Genomic DNA, 21,860 nt, shown 5'->3' on the forward strand with positions numbered 1-21,860 from the left:
AATGGGAGAAGATATTTGCAAATGACAGCACAAACAAAAGGTTGATACCTAGGATCTATAAAGAACTCAAACTCAACACACACAAAACAGATAATCATATAAAATATGGGCAGAAGATATGAACAGACACTTCTCCAATGAAGACATATAAATGGCTATCAGACACTGCAAAAATGTTCATCATCACTAGCCATCAGGGAGATTCAAATTAAAACTACATTGAGATATCACCAGTTAGAATGGCCAAAATTAGCAAGACAGGAAACAACGTGTGTTGGAGAGGATGTGGATAAAGGGGAGCCCTCTTATACTGTTGGTAGGAATGCAAGTTGGTACAGCCACGTTGGAGAACAGTGTGGAAACTCCTTAAGAAATTAAAAATAGAGCTTTCCTATGACCCTGCAATTGCACTACTGGGTATTTACCCCAAAGATACAGATGCAGTGAAAAGAAGGGCCTACTGTACCCCAGTGTTCATAGTAGCAATGGCCCCAGTCGCCAAACTGTGGAAAGAACCAAGATGCCCTTCAATGGACGAATGGATAAGGAAGATGTGGTCCATATATACTATGGAGTATTATGCCTCTATCAGAAAGGATGAACACCCAACTTTTGTAGCAACATGGACGGGACTGGAAGAGATGATGCTGAGTGAAATAAGTCAAGCAGAGAGAGTCAATCAATTATCATATGGTTTCACTTATTTGTGGAGCATAACAAATAACATGGAGGACATGGGGAGATGGAGAGGAGAAGGGAGTTGAGGGAAATTGGAAGGGGAGGTGAACCATGAGAGACTGTGGACTCTGAAAAACAACCTGAGGGTCTTGAAGGAGCAGGGGGTGGGAAGTTGGGGGAACAAGGTGGTGGGTATTAGGGAGGGCACATATTGCATGGAGCACTGGGTGTGGTGCAAAAACAATGAATACTGTTACGCTGTAAAGAAATTAAAAAAAAAAAAGACAAAACTCCTAAAAATAATAATAATAATAATAATAATTTTATTAAATTTGCCTAGGTTCCAGGCTATATATTGGCTCAGTTCTCTTTTCACATTTCTCCATTCCAGTGCCGGCACCCTAGTCCAAGCTACCGTCAGCCATCACTATTAGCCTCCCTAACAGACTCTCAAACTGTTATTGATTAGGGGTGTGCTAGTAAATAGTGAACCAGCTCTCTGGGGACAGGAAAAGCCCTTTTTTTTGTAGGCTTTGCCAATTACTAGGGTGTAAACACACCTGCTTTAGCTGATTTCAGCTTTCTAATGTTAGATCACTGAGTCTGGAGCTGGGAAGAAAGAGTAACAAACTTGCTTCCCAAGCCAGCTCTATCACACCACTGTCCCTACAGGCTCTGCTTAAAAAAACAAAACAAAACAAAAAAAAACAAAACAGGTTTTCAGCTTGCTTTTATTCCGTCTTCTTTCAAATCTTCCCTCTTCCCAGACATCAGAGAATGTTTGAACAAGCTTTTCCCTCTGCTGGTAAAGACCTTCTTTGCTTTTTCATTTATGGAACTAATACCCTTCAGATGGTAGCTTGGGTCACCTCCTCTGGGAAGTTTTCCCTGACCTTCTTGGCTAAGTTAAAGTTCATTACATGATACACCTCTACATCACAGCCACTGTCACACCCACAGTCTTGCATTTCTTGTTGTAATTAATCAATTAACGTGTGTCTTCCTGACTACACTCGAAGTTTTTTGAAAGACATCACCTGCTTTTTAACGTAGAAACCCCAGCCCTGAGAGTACTGTGAAGTTCAAAGCAAATATTCAAGAATTACCTATTTTTGATGCATTAAATTAATGAACAAATGTCTCTACCGGAAAGCATAAATAAATTTATCCCCCTGAAATTTGTAAAAGAAAGTTGGGGAGTAGCCAAAATCGGATTTTTTGATGTTGTCTCTAGTACAACTACAGAGTTTGTGTAATAACCTTATAAAGGACATTAGAGACTACTTACATTTTTCCAAATTTAGCATATATATATTATTCATTTAGATAAAAGTAAATAAAAAGAGCTGGTAGAACTTTAAATTTGTCAAGTACTCTCTGAGAATAAAATAGTTTAGCTTCAGCCATTCTTAAAAAATAAGATATGCCGTACTAAATGATAGCATCCGTGCCCTTTCAGAAGTAGCTCAAAGAACCTTCGTCACATCAACAACATGAAGCATTATCACGAGGAGGCCTTAAAATGTTTAGTGAATGACAACATGTTTACATAATGCTTCATTGTCACAAACTGAAACAATAAATCAAGTATCTTAGCAAGTTTAGATTTCTCTATATAAAATAAAATAAAAACAGAAAAATGAACAAAAAATAAGAGAATTATTTCTCTCCTCCTTTCTTTCTTTATTTCTCTCCTCCTTTATTTCTCTCCTCTTTTTTTCTAAATTTACAATGAGCATAAAATCCTTTCACTTCCGATACTGAGCCACAGTATGTACAAAGTACATAAATTTCAACAAACACATTTCTAATGCAAGGACAAAATAAAATGCATAACCTATCATGGAAACAGTACTCTTTCATTCTCTTCAGAATCTGAATTTTATATACAGCTCATGAAGCTGTGATTTGAGAAATATAGAAATATATAGGTTTGAGTAACATGCTGAGTGGCTAGATATGTGGATTTATCTTTAATATTACCATTTTATTAATAAAGCTTCACACAGCTTTAATCTCAACCTCTACATTATGATCGAATTATTTGAAAATTGTATAGACTCTTTTTGGATCATATAGATTTTTCTGTTTTTCGAGCAAAGTTATTCTTTCCATAGGTATTTAGTTACCTATCAGACTAAACTAAAAAACAAAATCCATACCTTTATATTCCAAATTAAGATGAATTTTAGATTATATCAATAGGAGAAAAGCTCTGATTCTTTCCCACCACAGAGCTCAGAATACAGTTTTCTTCCCTTCCTAAAATATTAAATATTTTCTCCCTATCACTTGCTTTGCTGACAAATTAATACTGTATCTCTAGTAGAATTTCCTAATTCTTATTTTTTTCCTTGCTAAATGTGTCTAAAAACTGATAAATACATACTAACAATTTTTAAAATATAAGTATTTTACTCATAAAATGTTCTTACATTCTAAAGTGACATATCAATGCAATGGCATAACTATGACCAATATTTTGGCTTTATTTTTATATGTTTGAACTGATAAATCAATAAGCCTGACCTAACTTTAGACAACCACATGCCCAACCAAAATGTCTATCCATTGATAAAGAGCATCTGCTGCTTTTACACTGAGTTTTATCATTTCAGGTATGCTTTACCTCTTCACCTGGATTTATAACATCCTCAAAAACACATTGTCATATAACTTATGTCTCCTGTGCAATCTTATGTGTTTTGAAGCCCATACACTGAGAAGATTATAGCAAGTTCTTCTTAGCAAGACATTTGCTACTTCTGAATTACATGCCTCTTCTGAGTCCTATGTTTCAAAGATGCAATGGTTTATGAATTTATCATGTGAAGCCTGTAAAATTAGAAGGGAAAATTTACTTGAAGAAATAATTCCATCCTGAATTTAAAGAAAACACTAGACATCTAAAGATGTCTCAATTTATAACATTCTAATATCTCAGTATTGCACTGGTGGATTATTACATTTCCTAATGGGAAATCCAAAAACACAAAACTATTACCATACAGACCTTTGGTACCTTCATTTATAAAAATGTGATATAGTTATTTCCCAAATATATTTGTTTTAAACTTTTTTATTTGGGGGTCGGGAGGGCACTTGGGTAGCTCAGTTGTTACGCATGTGCCTTCAGCTCAGGTCATGATCACAGGGTCCTGGGATGGAGCCCTGCCTTGGGCCCTCTGCTCAGTGGGAAGCCTGCCTCTCTCTCTCTCTCTCTCACTCTCCCTGCTTGTATTCCCTCTTCACTGTCTCTGTCAAATAAATAAATAAATAAAATCTTTTAAAAAAAGTATGAACTTTTTTTATATCATTTCCTTTATATTGTGTTTCAGGCATTTCATTCTAAGTAGATAAAATAACTTCCACATTGAAAAGAAACAAAGTGTGGTCAAGGTCAGAAAGTTTCAAAAACAAATCTGCCCAAGGCCTGAATTCCTAACCACCAAGTTATACTCCCTCCCAATAGCATAGCTCGATCAGATAATATGAAATAAAATTAAGTGAAAAACATTTGAAATGAGAAATAAAGATATGCATAATTATACTTCAATATCTATGGTTTGAATATAATAAAGAATTCTGACTTTTAAAACTAATGGTGATAATATTACAGCCTATATTGGTCATCTGTTGTTTTGACTTCTTATCATCTACCCGTGCCTTCTTTAATCAACATCAGCCATATGTCAAGTATAGACTCACCCTTTGCCTCTCACCTTCAAACTCTGCTCCAGAGTTTGCCCTGTTACCTAGTCTAGTCAATCATATCATCATATACTCCTTTTCACACAGATACTGCTTCAGCGTAGTCATGTCAAAGAAGCTAAGCTTGTCAAAGCCAGGGACAATCAGATCTCGGTTTTTGTTTTGTTTTGATTAAATCCACTGGATTTACTGAAAAAGTAGAAATCTGTACCAGTCGCTATAGAAAGGCAGTAACAACACCTTTAGAGGTTCCTCCTGGAAAATGAAAACTACAAAGAGGAAAGAACAAAGAAAGGCAGATGGAAAAAAGGAGCCAACAAGACACCATTTGAGTACTAGACCCAACCATACTTGAGGAAATTTCTCTCTCTACACTTTGTAATTACATGAACCAATAAGAACCGCTACCCTTGATTTTTTTGAAACCAATTTACACTGCAGCTTCTCTCATTAGCAAATGAAAGTTTTGAATTAATCACTATACCTCTGCATTTATATTGTATTCTTGCCATATTGTCACATCTATCAATTAATTCTCAGAATAGTAGTGTAAGATATGAAGGGCATATGCAATCTCCATTTGATACAATGGCCATTATTTGAACAGTTTCATTAAGTTCACAGTTACTGTTAGGAAATATTTAAAAATATTAGATGTTATTTGCCTTCCTGATTGGCAGAAATGGTAAGAATATAATAGAGACCTTAATCAAGTAATCAGTAAGTAACTGATTGTGAAATGTGGAAGAGAAAATTTACTGAGATTTTAAGAAAAGAAAAACAATGGTAGCTTTACATGAATATAGAAGTCAGAAACAATCAATGTTTAAGGGGGCTACCTGAGTCATTAATTTGGTTTTAGGCAAACCTAATGTAAGATTCTGATAGGATATCTAGTAAGACCAGTCAGGTCAGCAACTTTAAATATTAAACTTGCATTCAGAAAAGCCTTCAGGAGAAGAATATATATCTGTAAGTCATTGGTAATATTAATAACTGAAGCTATGGAAGGCACAACATAACTAATACTTCTGTAGATTCTTAGATTTCAGATCCTTTACCAATAACACTTCACTTAATACAATGACTGTAAAAGATGATGATACCACCCCAATTAACAGATGAAGAAAGGAAAGCACAAAGAGCTTAAGTAAAAGATCCCCAATTTCCGTGTGTGTGTGTGTGTAGAGTCAGAATTGGGACTTTAACCAAGGTCTCTCTGACTCAAAAAACAAAAACAAAAAAAAACCCTCTATGAGTGAATGAATGAATGAATGAGTGAGTGAGTGAGTGATATTGCTAAGGAGAATGTTTAGTAAGAAAGTAGATTCAGGGGCGCCTGGGTGGCTCAGTGGGTTAAGCCGCTGCCTTCGGCTCAGGTCATGATCCCAAGGTCCTGGGATCGAGTCCTACATCGGGCTCTCTGCTCAGCAGGGAGCCTGCTTCCTCTCTCTCTCTGCCTGCCTCTCTGCCTGCTTGTCATCTCTCTCTGTCAAATAAATAAATAAATAATCTTAAAAAAAAAAAAGAAAGAAAGTAGATTCAGAGAATACAGAGTAACATAGTATATGTAAGGTAACAGAAAGAAAAAAAAAAAAAGAACAGCCCATTAATAGTCAGGTTTGATATACATCCCAGAATAAAGAAAAATGAATATTTATGAAATAGCTAAGGACTGAAAAAAGGTATTTTGTGCAAGAAAATAACACTGTTTCCAGTTTTAAGCAGAATCACTAAAAGATAATTAAAATAATTCAAGATCCTATTTATAAATATATAGGTAACTTATGTAAACTCATACATGTACTGAAGAAAATGCATTTGAGTTTTCTAATATAATTCAATTGGCATATATGAGATGTAATTTTCCTCCTATTAGACAAAAAAATTGGAACCTAAAAATTAAGACTATATTAAGAGCTGCTAAATTGTTTTCACTTTTAAATTGTATTAAAACTGAATTACAATCATTACTTTCTGAATTGGTTAGTACTTCTTTTCTCTATATGAGAATATTAATACTATCTTCATGCTATCAAATATATACATTGCTCCATTTGAATTCAACATTATTGAATGTAACAATAAGGGATTTTCTAATTGATTTCACAAAGAGTATCAGGCACTATCATATTCCAGGAAACTCTGTCCTTGGGAGCTTAGCCAATAAAATACATCGGAAACAAACAAGTATGATACAGTATAAACCAATGGGGAAAAAGAGTGTGTGCTTCAAGGTAAATACCACCTGGCTCAGATGGTGGTTAGCCAGCAATCACTGGCAACACCATACATCACTTAGGCTCCAATGTGAGACCTTAAAGTGGGAATGGCACTAGCTTCTCTGGAAAATATCAGTAAAGTTTCCCTTTGCCTTTACATAATGCATACCTAGAAATATCCTAATTATTTGATATTTCAGGTTCACATAGCTTACATTTGTTACTACGAATTTCTTTGTAAGAAAAAAATCTATCATTTATTCAATATAGGATCAAATCTAAATTTAAGTGAAACTTTATCTGTTTAAATAGCAAAAATACAGAAACATTAAATACTGTGAAGTTTTAATTTAGAGTGATTTATTTAAAATAGTTACAAATAACAACTTTTATTCCTTGTAAAATGCAAGCCAACTTTAAGCTAACAAGTTTATATTAAAAACAGATTATATTTTAGATGATTAAAGCTTGTGAATATAAAATAAGCCATCTGAGAACAGTGCACTCACAATCACAGTATTAAAGAAATAAAGTGCTTCATGTCACTAAGATAAGGTAACAGAATGAAACTCGAATGGTATATAGTACAAAATTATCTGTCCTTTTAATATACTAGTATTCACACATTCATTATAAATCATCATTTCTGAGCTATCTAATTCTGATCAGTTATCAAACTAGTTTACAAAGTTCTGAAAAATCAGAATAATAACTTACTGTTTGGCAGGTTCAGGAAATTTTAGTTCTTCTCTTTTCTTCATTTCTATCGTTGGTTCCATAGGAGTGAGAACCACAGCAGCACATGAAACTACGGAGTGGTATGAATCCTCCCGGCACACTGTTTTATTAAAAAAATTAATTGTAAATGTCAAAATTATTTATTGACTAGCCTCACTTTCCCTTCTTCTGTTTTTTAAATTTTCAAATGAAAGAGATAATTCAGCTAAGACATTAATTACCATTAAATTATCCTTAATTATCAGTTTCCACTCTGTCTTTCCACTCGCTAGCTGAATGACCCTAGGCAATTTTTCTTTTTTTAAGTCACACAGTGGAAAAGGTGTTGGCAACACTTTATGGTCCTTCATTTAAAAAAAAAAGCTCTTCATTGAAGATAAGAAGTGCATAAATCATATCCAGTTAAATGAATCTTTGCAAAATGAACACACCTGTTTGATCAGCATTATGATCAATAAGCATTACCAGCACTCTAAAATTCCCTGTGGTACCCCTTCCCAATCACTTGTAGCCTCCAAACTTAACCATTATTATTACTTAAATAATCATAGATTGGGTTGGACTATTTCTGACCTTTGTATGAAGGAAATGATACTCTCCTGTGTGTGCACTGTTTTCTGTGTGGCTTACTAATTCAATATACATTCGTAAGACTCCTTCATGTGCAGCAGCACTCTGTTCATTCCCAGAGCTGTGTAGCAGTCCAGTGAATGAATATAGCACTGAATGAATATATTTACTTGTCCATTTTATTGGTGCTGGACAGTTAAGACTGTGCTGTTCTGAGGCTATTTTGAAATGTCTATAAACACATCTGTACTTTTGTTTTCTTTTGGTATGTAAATAAATTTGTATGGAAAAAATACCTAGGAACTGCTCTTATGTCCATATATTTCACCTTCAGCTTTAGTAGACATTGCTAAGCAGGTTTCTGAACCAATTGCATTAACTTGCATTCCCCAAAGCAGAAGAAGAGCGTCAGTTGTTCCAGGTCTGTAGCGACCCTCAGTTTGGCCGGTTTTTAAAATTTCAATATTATATGAATTCTTTATTACTGCATGACAAATTAATAGCACCCAAATTGTGATTTCATAGTTCTATAGGTAAGAAGTCTAGTGAGTCCAGTTGAGTTCTCTAATTAGGGTGCCACAAGGCCAATGTCAGGTTCGCAGCCAGGCCGTGCTCTTACCTAGAGTCTCGGGGGGGGGGGGGAATCCACTTTTAAGCTCATTGAGGTTGCTGGCAAAATTTAGTTTCTTGGAGTAGTAGGAATCAGGGCTTCTTTTTTTCTTACTGGCTACTGGCCAGTGACCACTCTGAGACTCGAAGCTCTTCACAGGTCAGTGGTCAATGGCCTGTCTATCTCAGCAATGAATAATATCCTTCACACTGAAACCCTCTCATGTTCAAACTTCATATTCTGATTTATTCTGCTGCTAACAACAATGAAGTTAGGCCCATCAGATGACCTCCTATTTGACTGGCTCAAAGTCAACTGAGTAGTAATCTTAACTACATCTACAGAGTCCCTTTTGCCACGGAGCATTACGTAATTACAGCAGTGATGTCCTATCTTCCCAGGGAAAGATATTATACAACGGTTAGATTTGTGTGTCAGCTTAGAATTCTGCCTACCACAGCTATTCCTGTAAGTGTATAGTGGTATCACATCGTGGCTTTAATATTTATCTTACTGGTATCTAATAAAGTCACTGTAAATTCTTGTTTCACATGATTCTGATAAGCACAAATTTTAGTTACATGTTTAGTTCAGTAATACAAGGAACTCCCAAAAATATGATTCACATTTCAATTCACATGGTACATCTACTATGTGTAATTATATAAATTATGAACTTCTCCAGTAGCCCTTCAATCCACAAATCACTACACAAATAAGAAATGTGGATCATGATCAGTAACACAGACACATTGCTTCTTTCAAAGTCTATCAGACATGCATCTGCTACTCAGATTAAGAAGAGAACTCAAAGTATGTGGTCACATAACTTCCTTGTATACCAGTGATAAACTCATGTGACATTTTACAAAAACAGACACTCTAAGGAAGGAATCTGAGAGTGGAAATGAAAATGTAGTCAAGAAATGAAAACTGCTAGTGATGTAAATATGAATTGATTATAAATTAAAGGTCAATAATTGCTCATCTGTGTACTCATTTCAAGAACTAAGAGGTGAACAATAAGTTAACCCCCTCCCCAATACAGAAAGAGGCAAATACTAAAGGTGGTAACCACATTAATGAAAGAAAAGCATAAATACAATTAAGGTTATGCAAATCATCCAAGAAGTATGGGACTATGATCTCAAAGTAAAAGATGCATAAGAAAAAATCTTAAGGTTCTTCACCTTTCCCCTAAAAATATTAGTTGCATTATTAATCTGCTCAGATTCTGAGATCTAAAAGATGAGGTGAAATTTAAAGCAATCACATGGCACTCAAGAGACAAACATTAGTGTCTAGTATGTGTCAAAGGTGACATGCTAGTTTCTTCTTTGTCTCTCCAATGCCATCAAATAGATTATGTTTCCTCTTCCTCTTTCTCTTCCTTCTCTACCACCACTACTACTACTACTACTACTACTTCTTCTTCTTCTTCTAAATTTAGTTTACTCTACGTATTCTTGGAATGAACTGTGAGTCCACATCAAACAACTCTATCATAGTTGGGAGAAAAAAACTGTGTTACATTTTAAATTTCCACTGTTGCCTTAAATGCTGCTAATGAAGAAAGAGACTAATATTATTGTTTCATTCCTCTGGGATACCACTTACATATTGCACAAATATTTAGTGAACTAACTGGTATGTTTCAAGAAATATGTTTAAAGGTAGTCTTCTACTGTGGGCAAGAAAGAAATAGCCTCTTCCTCCCATGTCTTAGCAAAGTTTCAATTTCTTCTCTAGGAAATATTTCTCATGTGTTAGTACATTAAGCTTCTTACTAGATTAAGTGAAAGCATTTCTCTAGATCTCAGTGAGGGAAAATAGAGTTATCTTTGAAAAGGAAAAGAGAGAGTATGTAGGAAAAAGGCTATAGGTGAACAAGAACAATTTTCAAAAGTAGGAAGCATTTGCTTACTTAAGGTAATATTACTATCAATATTTAGTTTTTATTATCTAGAGGCAGGAACAAGTGGCACTGCTCTCAAAGATACTAAAGTTAAAAAAAAAACAATGAATAACTAAGTCAATAAAAATAAGCCTCATTAATTATTACAGAATGGAAAACGATAATACACTAATCTAAAAATACCTGGTTAAGAGTTTCATGTAAATGACAGAGCTCTTGGGGTGCCTGGGTGGCTCAGTGGGTTAAGCCTCTGCCTTCTGGGATCCAGCCCCACATCGGGCTCTCTGCTCAGCAGGGAGCCTGCTTCCCTCCCTTTGCCTGTCTCTCTGCTTATTTGTGATCTCTCTCTCTGTCAAATAAATAAAGTCTTAAAAAAAATGACAGAGCTCTTATATTTAGCTGAAATTTAATTGCACTCAAGTTTTAATATCTTTACATTTCATCAAGAGTTAGTGTAACAAATGCAAGTTAGGCCAATAAGTAATAGAGAAATTATAACTTAAAAGAAAGTGAATGGAGAAGATATTTTAAATGATATATCCAATAAGGAGTTATTATCCAAAATACATACAGAACTTATACAACTCAACACCATAAAAACCCAATCCAATTTAAAAAATGGGCCAGAAGACTTAAATGGACATTTTTCCAAGGAACACATACCAGACGGCCCACAGACACGTAAAAAGATGCTCCACATCACTATTCATCAGGGATATCACCTCTCACCAGTCAGAATGACTAGTATCAAAAAGACAAGAAATAACAAGTGTTGGTGAGAATGTTGGGAAAACAGAATCCTCCTGTACTGCTCTTGGAAACATAAATTGTTGCAACCACTATGGAAAACAGTATGGAGATTCTTGAAAAAAAAAATCAAAATTGACACACTGTATGATCCAAAAACTCTACCACTGGGTATTTATTCAAAGAAAGCAAGAGCAGTACTTCAAAAAGATAAATGCACACCTACTGCAGCATTATTTATTTTCTTAAAGATTTATTTACTTATTTTAGAGACAGAGACTGCACAAGCAGGGGGCGGGCAATGGGAGAGGGAGAGAGAGAATCCCAAGCAGACTCCCAGCTGAGCAGGGAGCCTGATGTGGGACCATACCACATGACCCTGAGATAATGACCTAAGCCAAAATCAAGAGTTAGACACTTAACTGACTGAGCCACCCAATTTCCCCTGCAGCATTATTTATGATAGCCAAGATATAGAATCAACTCAAGTATCAATCAGTAGGTAAGTGGATAAAAAAAGATGGGAAATATACACACACACACACTGGTATATTACTCAGCCATAAAAAAATGAGATTTTGCCATGTGGGACAACACAGATGGAACTAGAAGGTATTATGCTAAATGAAGTCAGTCAGGTAGAAAAAAATACCATTATCATTTCACTTATATCTGGAATTTAAAAAACAAAACATATAACCAAACAAGCAAAACAAAAGAACAAGCAAAAAGCAAAACAGTCTCATAGATACAGAGAACAAACTGGTATTGCCAGAAGGGACCTATTTTGATGTGACAAAATAGATAAAGGGAATTAAGAGGTACAAACTTCCAATTATAAAGTAAGTAAGTCCTGGAGATGAAAAGTACAGAAGAAGGAATATGGTTAATAATATTGTGATAAAGTTACATGGTGAAGGATGTTGTATGGATAATATGTGCTGAGAACTGAGTAAAGTACAGAACTGCTGAATCGCTGATTCATTATGTTACATGGCTGAAACTAATATAATATTGTATGTCAGTTACTTTTCAATACACTTTTTAAAAAACCAGCTAAGGTCTAAAAACAGTGAATGGAATAATAAAAGGGAAGTAAAGATTTCCCAAATAATGAATATGCCTCAGCTGTCCTTCATTCTGAGGCAGATAGAAAAAAAAAAAAAAAAAAAAGGAAACCTTAGCAATAAGACATGGAGAAGAGAAACAATTTCTGAAAATCAATAGAATAATGGATATTTATGTGATCATTATGTTCAGACAAAAAATTTTCTTCAAAATTATGGTTCCTACTAAAAAGTAAATCAGAAACATATCACAATGGCCATGATCATAATGTGAACTACTCTGTATAATTATTTAGCTAGTATATAAGTTCTTGGATATTATTTTCATATTTTACCATGCCATTAATGCATAAATTAATTTTGAAGAATGACAGAATATAACTAAAGGAGAAAACATTATATTTGCCTTAAAAATAAACCTGATGATACAAAGTAAAAGGAAGTTTCAAATTTAAAAAAGACCTTCCAAGTTGTTGGGATTTAAACATTTGTCTTTTTTAGGAAAACTCTTAACTGTTTTATCGCCCTAAAACATTTTACAAAAGAATATGGGTGTCAGAGAAAAGGGGGAAATCTGTACTTGAAAATGACATTTATTTAATCTCTGATAAAACATCTTACAAATTCCTATTTAGGTAAAAAAAAACTTCAGATATTTCTGACACAAATGTTAAATTATTGCTGGGCTTTGAAAGGAAATTATACTATAAGATTAATGGAAATCAAGTGAGAGTCATATTGTTAGCCAACACAAGTCTCTACCGTACTAGTTCATTAATAGCGCAATGAATACCTTTTTAAACATTTTAGAAATACAAGAACACAATACACACTTTTTATGGGACAACATAGTTCATATTTGTTCACATTTGTAAGATTAAGTAGACAATTCTTTAAGTAATTAAAGTAAGTCATTGAATGTGGTTTGTTAATTATATTGATCTTTGTGAAATAAAAATGTAACTTTTTCTCTTAATGGACACAGAATGCTTATATACTACACCGTAATTAAAGGTAAATGTATAAAAATTATTATAGGAATTAAAGTTTGGGTTATTTGACAACAGGGAATTCCATTTTCTTCTTTCTTTCTTTTTTTTTTAGTACTTCCCAAATTCCTATAATGACACTCTCCTTAGTTTTAAAAACAGAAAAAATGAAACATATATTAAGATGTAGTCATGAAAAAAAAAAAAGATACAGTCATGAAAACCTGAGTAGATAAACAGATGTGTGGAAGACTGATATGACTCCAAAACAATGGGACTTTCTGAAATTCCTTCAGGCAAACAACATATGATTTAATCAGATTAAATTTAATTTCATTTCTAAATGCTTCCTCTTTCCCCAAAGGAAAAACAAAAATCACTTTTTCAGAAGCTATTGTAAGGTGCTGATCCAGTAAATTGTTCTCAAATTGTTAAATGGATGATCCTTATTTCATGGATTCCCTTCAAATTAATGCATTTTCATACCACCAGGGGCTTTAATTTTTAATCTAAGTGATTGAACCATTGTGACAAGTTTAGATACTACAAAACTGCAGGAATCCTGGTTTGAAGTAAAAATGATCTCTGTACTTCCCAAACTGCATCAAAAGCAAATGGTTCATGGGGTGCCTGGGTGGCTCAGTTGTTAAGCATCTGCCTTCAGCTCAGGTCATGATCCCAGGGTCCTGGGATCTAGTCCCACACTGGGCTCCCTGCTCTACAGGAAGCCTGCTTCTCCCTCTCCACTTATTCTGCTTGTGTTCCCTGTCTCGCTCTGTCTCTCTCTGTCAAGTAAATAAATAAAATATTTAAAAAAAAAAAAAGCAAATGGTTCACTAATCAGCCTGAACTCTCATATGGGGGAAAAACTGACTTTGCGAGAAAGCAGAGTGTGAAATGAATAAACTCCTAATCTTTTAATTACTCACATTATGTAAATGTACTTATAAAGACAGTTTTAATCAATGGAAACTATTATTTACTTCTAAATTTAGAAAAAAAGTTAAATTTATGGAACAGCTAATAGTTACTTCATGATAGAACTTAAAAAACATGAGATATGTCAAGGCATCACATCTTCAAGTAAGTTTCCAGCATCCATGAGTTGAAAAATTGATAGGTTTTCCACTCTTACTTCCAACCATAGACACAGATAATAATTTGAGACACCAACCTATAAATTTATATGCTGCATTTGTTCTTTTTTTTTTAAGATTTTATTTATTTATTTGACAGAAAGAGATCACAAGTAGGCAGAGAGGCAGGCAGAGAGAGAGGGGGAAGCAGGCTCCTTGCTGAGCAAAGAGCTGGATGCAGGGCTCCCTCCCAGGACCCTGAGATAATGACCTAAGCCGAAGGCAGAGGCTTAACCCACTGAGCCACCCAGGTGCCCTGAATTTGTTCTTTTGTGAAAAGAATCTTTGTTTAACTGTATTCCATGAATCGCAAAAAATTCCATCATAGGTATGTGTTGCTTGGAATTGTCAGAGCCAGGCTGACTAAAAAATTAAAGTCCCATTTCTTTCTAGACAGATGGAATCTTTTGATTAAGGTTAAGGTCACCAATCAGGGCATTCTGAGAGGCTCTCCTGGCAAGATGCTGTAACTGCATGAAGAAGTCAGTTGTACAACTACCAGTTAATATAAAAACAATTACGCAGACATAAGAAACTGACATTTGATTATGAGTTATACCAATCGGAGTTTTAAAATGAGAGAAAGTGTTTGAAAGTCACAAGAATTACTTATGCTAAGATTTGGTTCTAAGCACTTCTCTCATTTATTTCTGGGTAGTTAAAAGTATATGAACACCCAAATGATCCACACTACTGGGACCTCTGCATCAGAAATCTGCAAATCTTAGGGCAGAGCAGAAATCATTTCTGGGTTTAAAATTGAGTAGTCTGACTATATCATGTAACCTTTTATTACACCAGAGAAAATACACTATTATACGAAATGATTCTCCATTTTTAACTATATTATATAAAGTGCCTCTTTCAGCCTCATAATAAACTGAGATCCAAGACCTAAATATTGAAATTGTGTTATGCTATTTTTTTCCAGTCTGATATATCAAAATTGTTTCATTTAGTTACTGAACTTCTATCTTTGTTTTGTCTTCTATTTTATAAAATCAGTATTAAAATGTTCATTAAAATGCCAAAGATTTATTAGGAGAGACATTTTTCTCTTTCATGCAAAACTAGAACATAAAAATTACTGAATATGCCTACAGCATAATTAACTTATAGGCATCATGCATAACTACATTTGAAGTCACCACTCCAACTCACCAGAATATTTTACTATCAATGAACAAATTGTTGGTGTAAAAGAGAATTTGTTTTTAACTTGAAAAGGTATTCACCTTCCCTTTTCTTACCCACAGAACAATCCACTGGTTAAGTTTAACCCCATAAAACAGGAACATTTACTTTCAAAAGCTTGAATATTATTATGTAGTAGGTGTAAGTCCATGTACTAACTATGCATTTAGCATTATACTATCATCCCTATCTCTCAGAAAAATTCTATGGGGTATTACCCCCATTCTACAGTGTTCAAGGTGAGGCAGCTTAGGAATAGCAAAACCAGAATTTAATCCATTTGCCTGTACCACTATGCTACTACCAGTATGTCATGTTGATCCTTATTTACATATAATGCATCAAGTATTCTGAAGAGTAAGTTTAAGAGTTTATCTTTTTCAGTTATATTTATATTCAATAATATTTTTTAAGATTTATTTATTTATTTATTTGACAGAGAGAGAGAGAGAGAGAGAGAGCACACAAGTAGGCAGAGAGGCAAGCAGAGAGAGAAGGGGAAGCAGGCTCCCCACTAAGCAGAGAGCCTGATGCGGGACTCGATCCAGATCCTAAGATCATGACTGAGCTGAAGGCAAAGGCTTAACCCACCGAGCCATCCAAGTGCCCCGATTCAGTAATATTCTTATATCTAAATTATTTATCCTAGAAAAATTGTGTAATCATCAGTTAATTTACCCTAGAACACAGCACAGCTTTGACTCATTATACAAATGCTTTCAGTTCCAAGCTCAGTATATCAAATTTATTTACAACAACTATTTTCCTATTGCTCCACAGAATGAGTGTCAAGTGCCAGGATGAAACCCATACATACATACGGTTACCTATGGAAAAGGAAATTATATAATTCAGAAAAATATTATTTTTTTCAAATTTATTTGTAATCAATTGCTGTTGATCCATCTTGCCCAGCCCTATTATACAGGCTTGAGATGTATCAGTGAATAAAAATGACAAAAATACATGTTTTGTGGAATGTATATGTCTTCTAATGGAATAGATTCTCAGATCAAATTTGCCTTTCTTCATAATTTTCCTCATCAGTAAAATATGAATAATAATAATAATATCTTCTTGGGTTGTTATGAGGATTAAGTGAATTACTGTATATGAAGTACTTAGGATAATGCTGGAGAAATTGTAAGAAGTTTTAAAACTTAAAATTTAATTTTATTTAAAAAATAAAATAATATTATTTATAACTAGTTTTGATATTTTTGATACATCAGATTCCAGTTATTTAATCAAATACTAATCTAAATGTGCTGCGAACATATTTTGCAGATATGATTATAGCCTATTACAGCTGACTTTAAGTAAAGGAACTGTCAATAGATAATCTGGGTGGGCCTGATTCAATCAGTTGAAAACCATTAAAAGTAGCTGGGGCTACTTGATGAAGACAAAATTCTTCTCATGCTGAAGTTCTAGACTGCCCTTCCTTACGTAGTTAGTGTCCATGATCACATAAAGTTCTCCTCCGCCAGTTGATAAATAATATCAGTCTGTTGGTATGAATGTGGAGAAAGGGGAACACTTACCCTGTTGGTAGGAATGCAAACTGGTGCAGCTGCTCTGGAGAACAGTGTGGAGATTCCTAAAAAGTTAAATATAGAACTACCCCATGATCCAGCAACTGCACCACTAGGAATTTACCCAAAGGATGGAAAAATACTGATTTGAAGGGGCACATGCACTCCAGTGTTTATAGCAGCATTATTAACAACAGCCAAACTGTGGAAATAGCCCCAAATGTCCAACAACTGATGAATGATGTGTGTATACACACACACACACACAATCTTTTTTATCTACAGATAGATAGCATATCAGCCATAAAAAAGAATGGAATCTAGCCATTTGTAACCACATGGATGGAGCTAGAGTATATTATGCTAAGTGAAATAAGCCAGTCAGAGAAGGAACCATATGATTTCACTCATATCTAAAGGAACTGAAGAAACAAAACAAATGAACATAAGGTGGGGGGGAAGAGAGAGACAAACCATAAAACAAGAGTCTTAACTATAGAGGACAATCTGAGGGTTGATGGAGGTCAGGTTGGTGGGGGGCTGGGCTAAATGGGTGATGGGTACTAAGAAGCACACTTGTGATGAACACTGAGTTTTTTAAGTAAAGTGTTGAATCACTGAATTCTACTCCTGAAACTAATATACACTGTATATTACTAAATGGAACTTAAGTTAAAAACCTGGAACTAATATATACTTCTGTGTGAGTGTGTGTGTGTGTGTGTGTGTGTGTGTGTGTGTGTGTGTTAACAATGACATTTAGGTATTACTAGTTTTAGTGAATTTCTAAATATGTCTTCTGAATTAACATCCTTAATACGGTGCTTATAAAAGGCTCTTCTGATGCAATAATATTAGTCCAGAATTGAAAGAGGAACTGAAAATAAGCAGATAAAACAGAAGCCATTGCATCCTAATTACAAATAAACACACTGAGCAAAAGCAGGCACACATACTGACTCCATCAGTGGCCTTCACCTAGATACCACATCTAGGTACTGTGACAGGTACTGTCCTGATGGAAATAAAAGACAAAGTATACGCATGAATGTAACTTAGTGCAGTATAGAAATAATGCCATATAAAAAGTACTATCAAAGAAGTGGCCAGGCAAAGTAATTCACACAACTCAAAGAGCAGGACCACGGCTCTCTTGTTCCCTCCCGGTTCCTTAGCACACTGCCAGACAAAAAGAACTCCATAATCTCAATCTAATGAATGAGAGGCTAAAGAAAAATTGAATGGAGTCACTGAGGAAAAGAAAAGATGGTAGCCAAGCATAGGAAAGAGTGTGCTAAAAGGCAATGCAATGTAAGAAAATGACATATATCTTCAGAAATCAAAATAACTCAGCATGGCTGGACCTAGAGGAGATGCAAGGAGTTGAAGAAAGGAGATACAGGTTTTATCAACACCTTAAGTACTTCTAAGCAAAGCTAAAACATTAGTATTTAATTTTGAAGTTCATGAGGATCTGCTAACAACCACTTAACTAAGAAGTGACATAATCAGCTTTCTATTTTCTGAACATAGCCTGGCAGCACTGAAGTACAGGAATGAGATCCAGGAAGACCACAGGCGGCACTGCTGAGATAAATGGAAGTTGGGAAGTGGGGAGGGCTTCCTGTCACTGGGAGTGGCGGAGTCAGGAAAGGAGGAACAAAGTAAGAGGGCAGAGCATTCGCAAATGTGAACGCTTCTATTTCAAATACATACACTCTATGTTTACCTGCTTCCTTTATTAAAATGAAACACAATTCTCAGTACATTACAGAAACAGCAAATAGAGTAAAAGAGAGAACTCAGAAGAAATCAACCCTACAACACCTTGAACTTAAACTTCTAGCCTCCAGACTATGAAAAAATAAAGTTTGTGGCACTTTGTTATGGCAGCCTGAGCAAACTAATACAATGGCTAGTTTAGGAAAAGGGCTAAAGAATTCCTTTCATGAACACTAATAACTAAATAAATCAAAGGATCCTAGAGTTTCCATCCGAACTCCAAACTAATGACTGAGTCTATATTGCTACGACTATCCTCTTCCATTGACAGCTGTCTGCTTAGGCTCTTCAGCCCATGCCTCAGTAATTCTAATTATGGGAAGTTTATTATACTTTGTCATTCTGGTTGCCTTCTTCCAAATGTGGTCTACAACGTATACCGTAATACCTATATTATATGTGCATATATTATATATTATGTATACATATCATATATGTAATACATATACTACATATCTATATACATTTTACACACAGACCCAAATAATACAGAGAGAACATCAGGAGGAACAGAGTCATAAACAACTATTATTGCTTTCTGATAACTTAGTAATAAAAAGTGATCAGCATTTCTTCATGTGCACAGACACCAGTTAGCAAATGAACCCTAGGTACATGTTTTCTGGGCTTCCACAGAAGACTATATATAGGAACAATATTAGCACTACAGATCCATAAAGTCTATCATCATTGGCATATATTCCAGATGTAATATTAGAATGACACCATCATTGTGGTCCACTCTTCTGAGCAATTCAGGTAGAAGGTACATACTCTGTTCATGAAACTTTCCATGTTAAATTTTGCAGGACTGCTATTACCCATTGTGGCACACTGAATTTTCCAAAGATGGTCACACCAATATATATTCCATCCCGATTGTTTTTGAGTGGTGGGATCTCAATTCCCTGACTCTGAAACTTTATGACTTTTGTGACCGGAAAGAATGTGGTGGAAGTGACACCATGTAATTTTCAAGGCTAGGTCATAGAAGGCACTGTGCTTTGTCTGACTCTCTTGGGACATTTGCTGTGGGAACCCAGCCACCTTGTTGTGAGGAAGCCAAGCCCACACACACAGCCTGGTTGAGAATCCCATCTTCCCTCAGTTGACAGCCATTAACAACCACTTGATGTGAGTGAAAGGATTTTGTATTCAAGCAAAGGCCTTAAACATCACAGAGGAAACGAAAAACTCTCTCACTACACTCTGTCTCAACTTCGGACCCACAAAAAATCTTACATGATGAATGATTTTTGCCATTCTAAGCCATTATGTTTTAGGAAGATTTGTTACACTGTAATAGACAAAACAGCATTTATAATTAATGTCAAAAATAGATGATGCCTCTTGAACAGGTCTTCATTAAAATTGTTACCTAAGTGATAAAAGAAAAAAAAAAAAATTCCAGACATAAGTGCCACAAAGATTTGCCGACATGTTATGTGTCAGTTATTTATGAATGACAGTTGCAAGGGACTGATATTTAAAATTCTCATTCAGCAATTGTCTACAGCACAGTACTAGGGAAATAAAAAATAATATAAACAGCAAAGTGTATATATATACATATGTATACACACACACACACGCACTCACACACACACACACAAACGTATGTATTCAATTCACCTAGAGAAAAAAAAACAGTCTGGTAAACATTCTGACCTTCCCACTTAGGGTTCTCATTTCAAACTTAGAAAGAGCCTTGGAGCTATCTTTGCAGAAAGGTTGCTATAGCAAGTACAGACAAATAAGTATCTGCTCCACCACTCAAAACAACACTTTATGAATTTTCCAAGAATAAGATCAAATCGTAGTTGTTATCCCTTCTAAGAAAATGTGCACAACAAGGAAATCATTTAAATAAAGCCTAACCTAAAATTTATGTAATCTGATATCCTAGACTCTAAACCCAGAAAGTAAATATTAAAGGGAGGAGAAAGAATGTTCTTGATATGGCAGAATATAAAGAATTTCCGAAGCATTTCATATAGGCAATAGACAATATCCTACGGGGAAGGGTAGTTAAACCAAAATGCATGCATTTTACTGTCATTCTTTCTAGATAATATTATAAATTGTTAGGAAACATGTTCTACTTGGATTTGTCAATGAACCAAGAATAATACCACTAATAAGTTAACATTATCATCTTTTAAAAGAAATATTTTAAAACTTGTGGCACAGGAAATATTCCATTAATTATGTATAAATAAAACCATGCTGAATATAATTTTCCTATAGATATTGCCATTTATTAGACCAAAAAATATCTAATTTACATGTGTGTCAGCTTTTATGATAACCTCACATTTCTTCTCTATCAGCCCAATCAAAGATGCTTTGCCTTGGGAACTATATCAGTTAGAAGTCTGCTTATTTTTAATACTGATGATTATTACATACAAGACAATATAAGTCAAGGCAATGATGCAAGTTTTAGCTTTTAATCTCCATGGAACTATAATATAATACAAATTAAAAGAGTTATTGATTCACTTGTCACTTTGTATATTTATCCCACACGATTTAACTAAATCAACATTAAAAAAAAAAAAAAAACAAACTTATTAAGTCCATACTTGGTCCAGCCATATTCTAGGTTCTGAAGATGTAACAGAGAACACAACATATAAAAACTCTGCCCCTTCAGGGGATTATTGCTGTTTGATTTCAACACTGTCAGACATGTAGTGGTTGTACTACTTGGTTCCTAATTAGAAGAAATATTCTTGGTTACTTCTTTTCTTCTTGTCTTGTCTTGTCTTTTTTTTTTTTCCTTCCCTTCTCCTTCACTTTCCCTTTTCCTTTCCAGAAAGATCCCATTAAATTCTCTTTCACAGCTCTTCGTCTTTAATTTTGAACTAGGTTAAATATCATCAATTATTACACATATAATATCAACTAATTATTGAATAAATAGGCTTTTTGTCTAATAGCTGTATCTTTCTATCTTTTCCTTA

The 21,860-nt window shown here is 34.6% G+C and overlaps 1 protein-coding gene across 2 annotated transcripts in view; it reads right to left on the bottom strand.

The window, feature by feature from the left end:
• CCSER1 (coiled-coil serine rich protein 1) overlaps positions 1–21,860 on the bottom strand; it is a 1,235,477-nt gene that overhangs the window by 1,080,382 nt on the left and 133,235 nt on the right. For both annotated transcript variants that reach the window (XM_044224492.1, XM_044224493.1), the window contains exon 4: positions 7,329–7,449. In XM_044224492.1, the coding sequence (XP_044080427.1) occupies positions 7,329–7,449 (121 nt within the window). The remainder of the gene's footprint in view (positions 1–7,328; positions 7,450–21,860) is intronic.

The sequence above is a fragment of the Neovison vison genome, chromosome 11, assembly GCF_020171115.1.
Source record: "Neovison vison isolate M4711 chromosome 11, ASM_NN_V1, whole genome shotgun sequence".
In the NCBI taxonomy this organism is placed as follows: Eukaryota; Metazoa; Chordata; class Mammalia; order Carnivora; family Mustelidae; genus Neogale; species Neogale vison.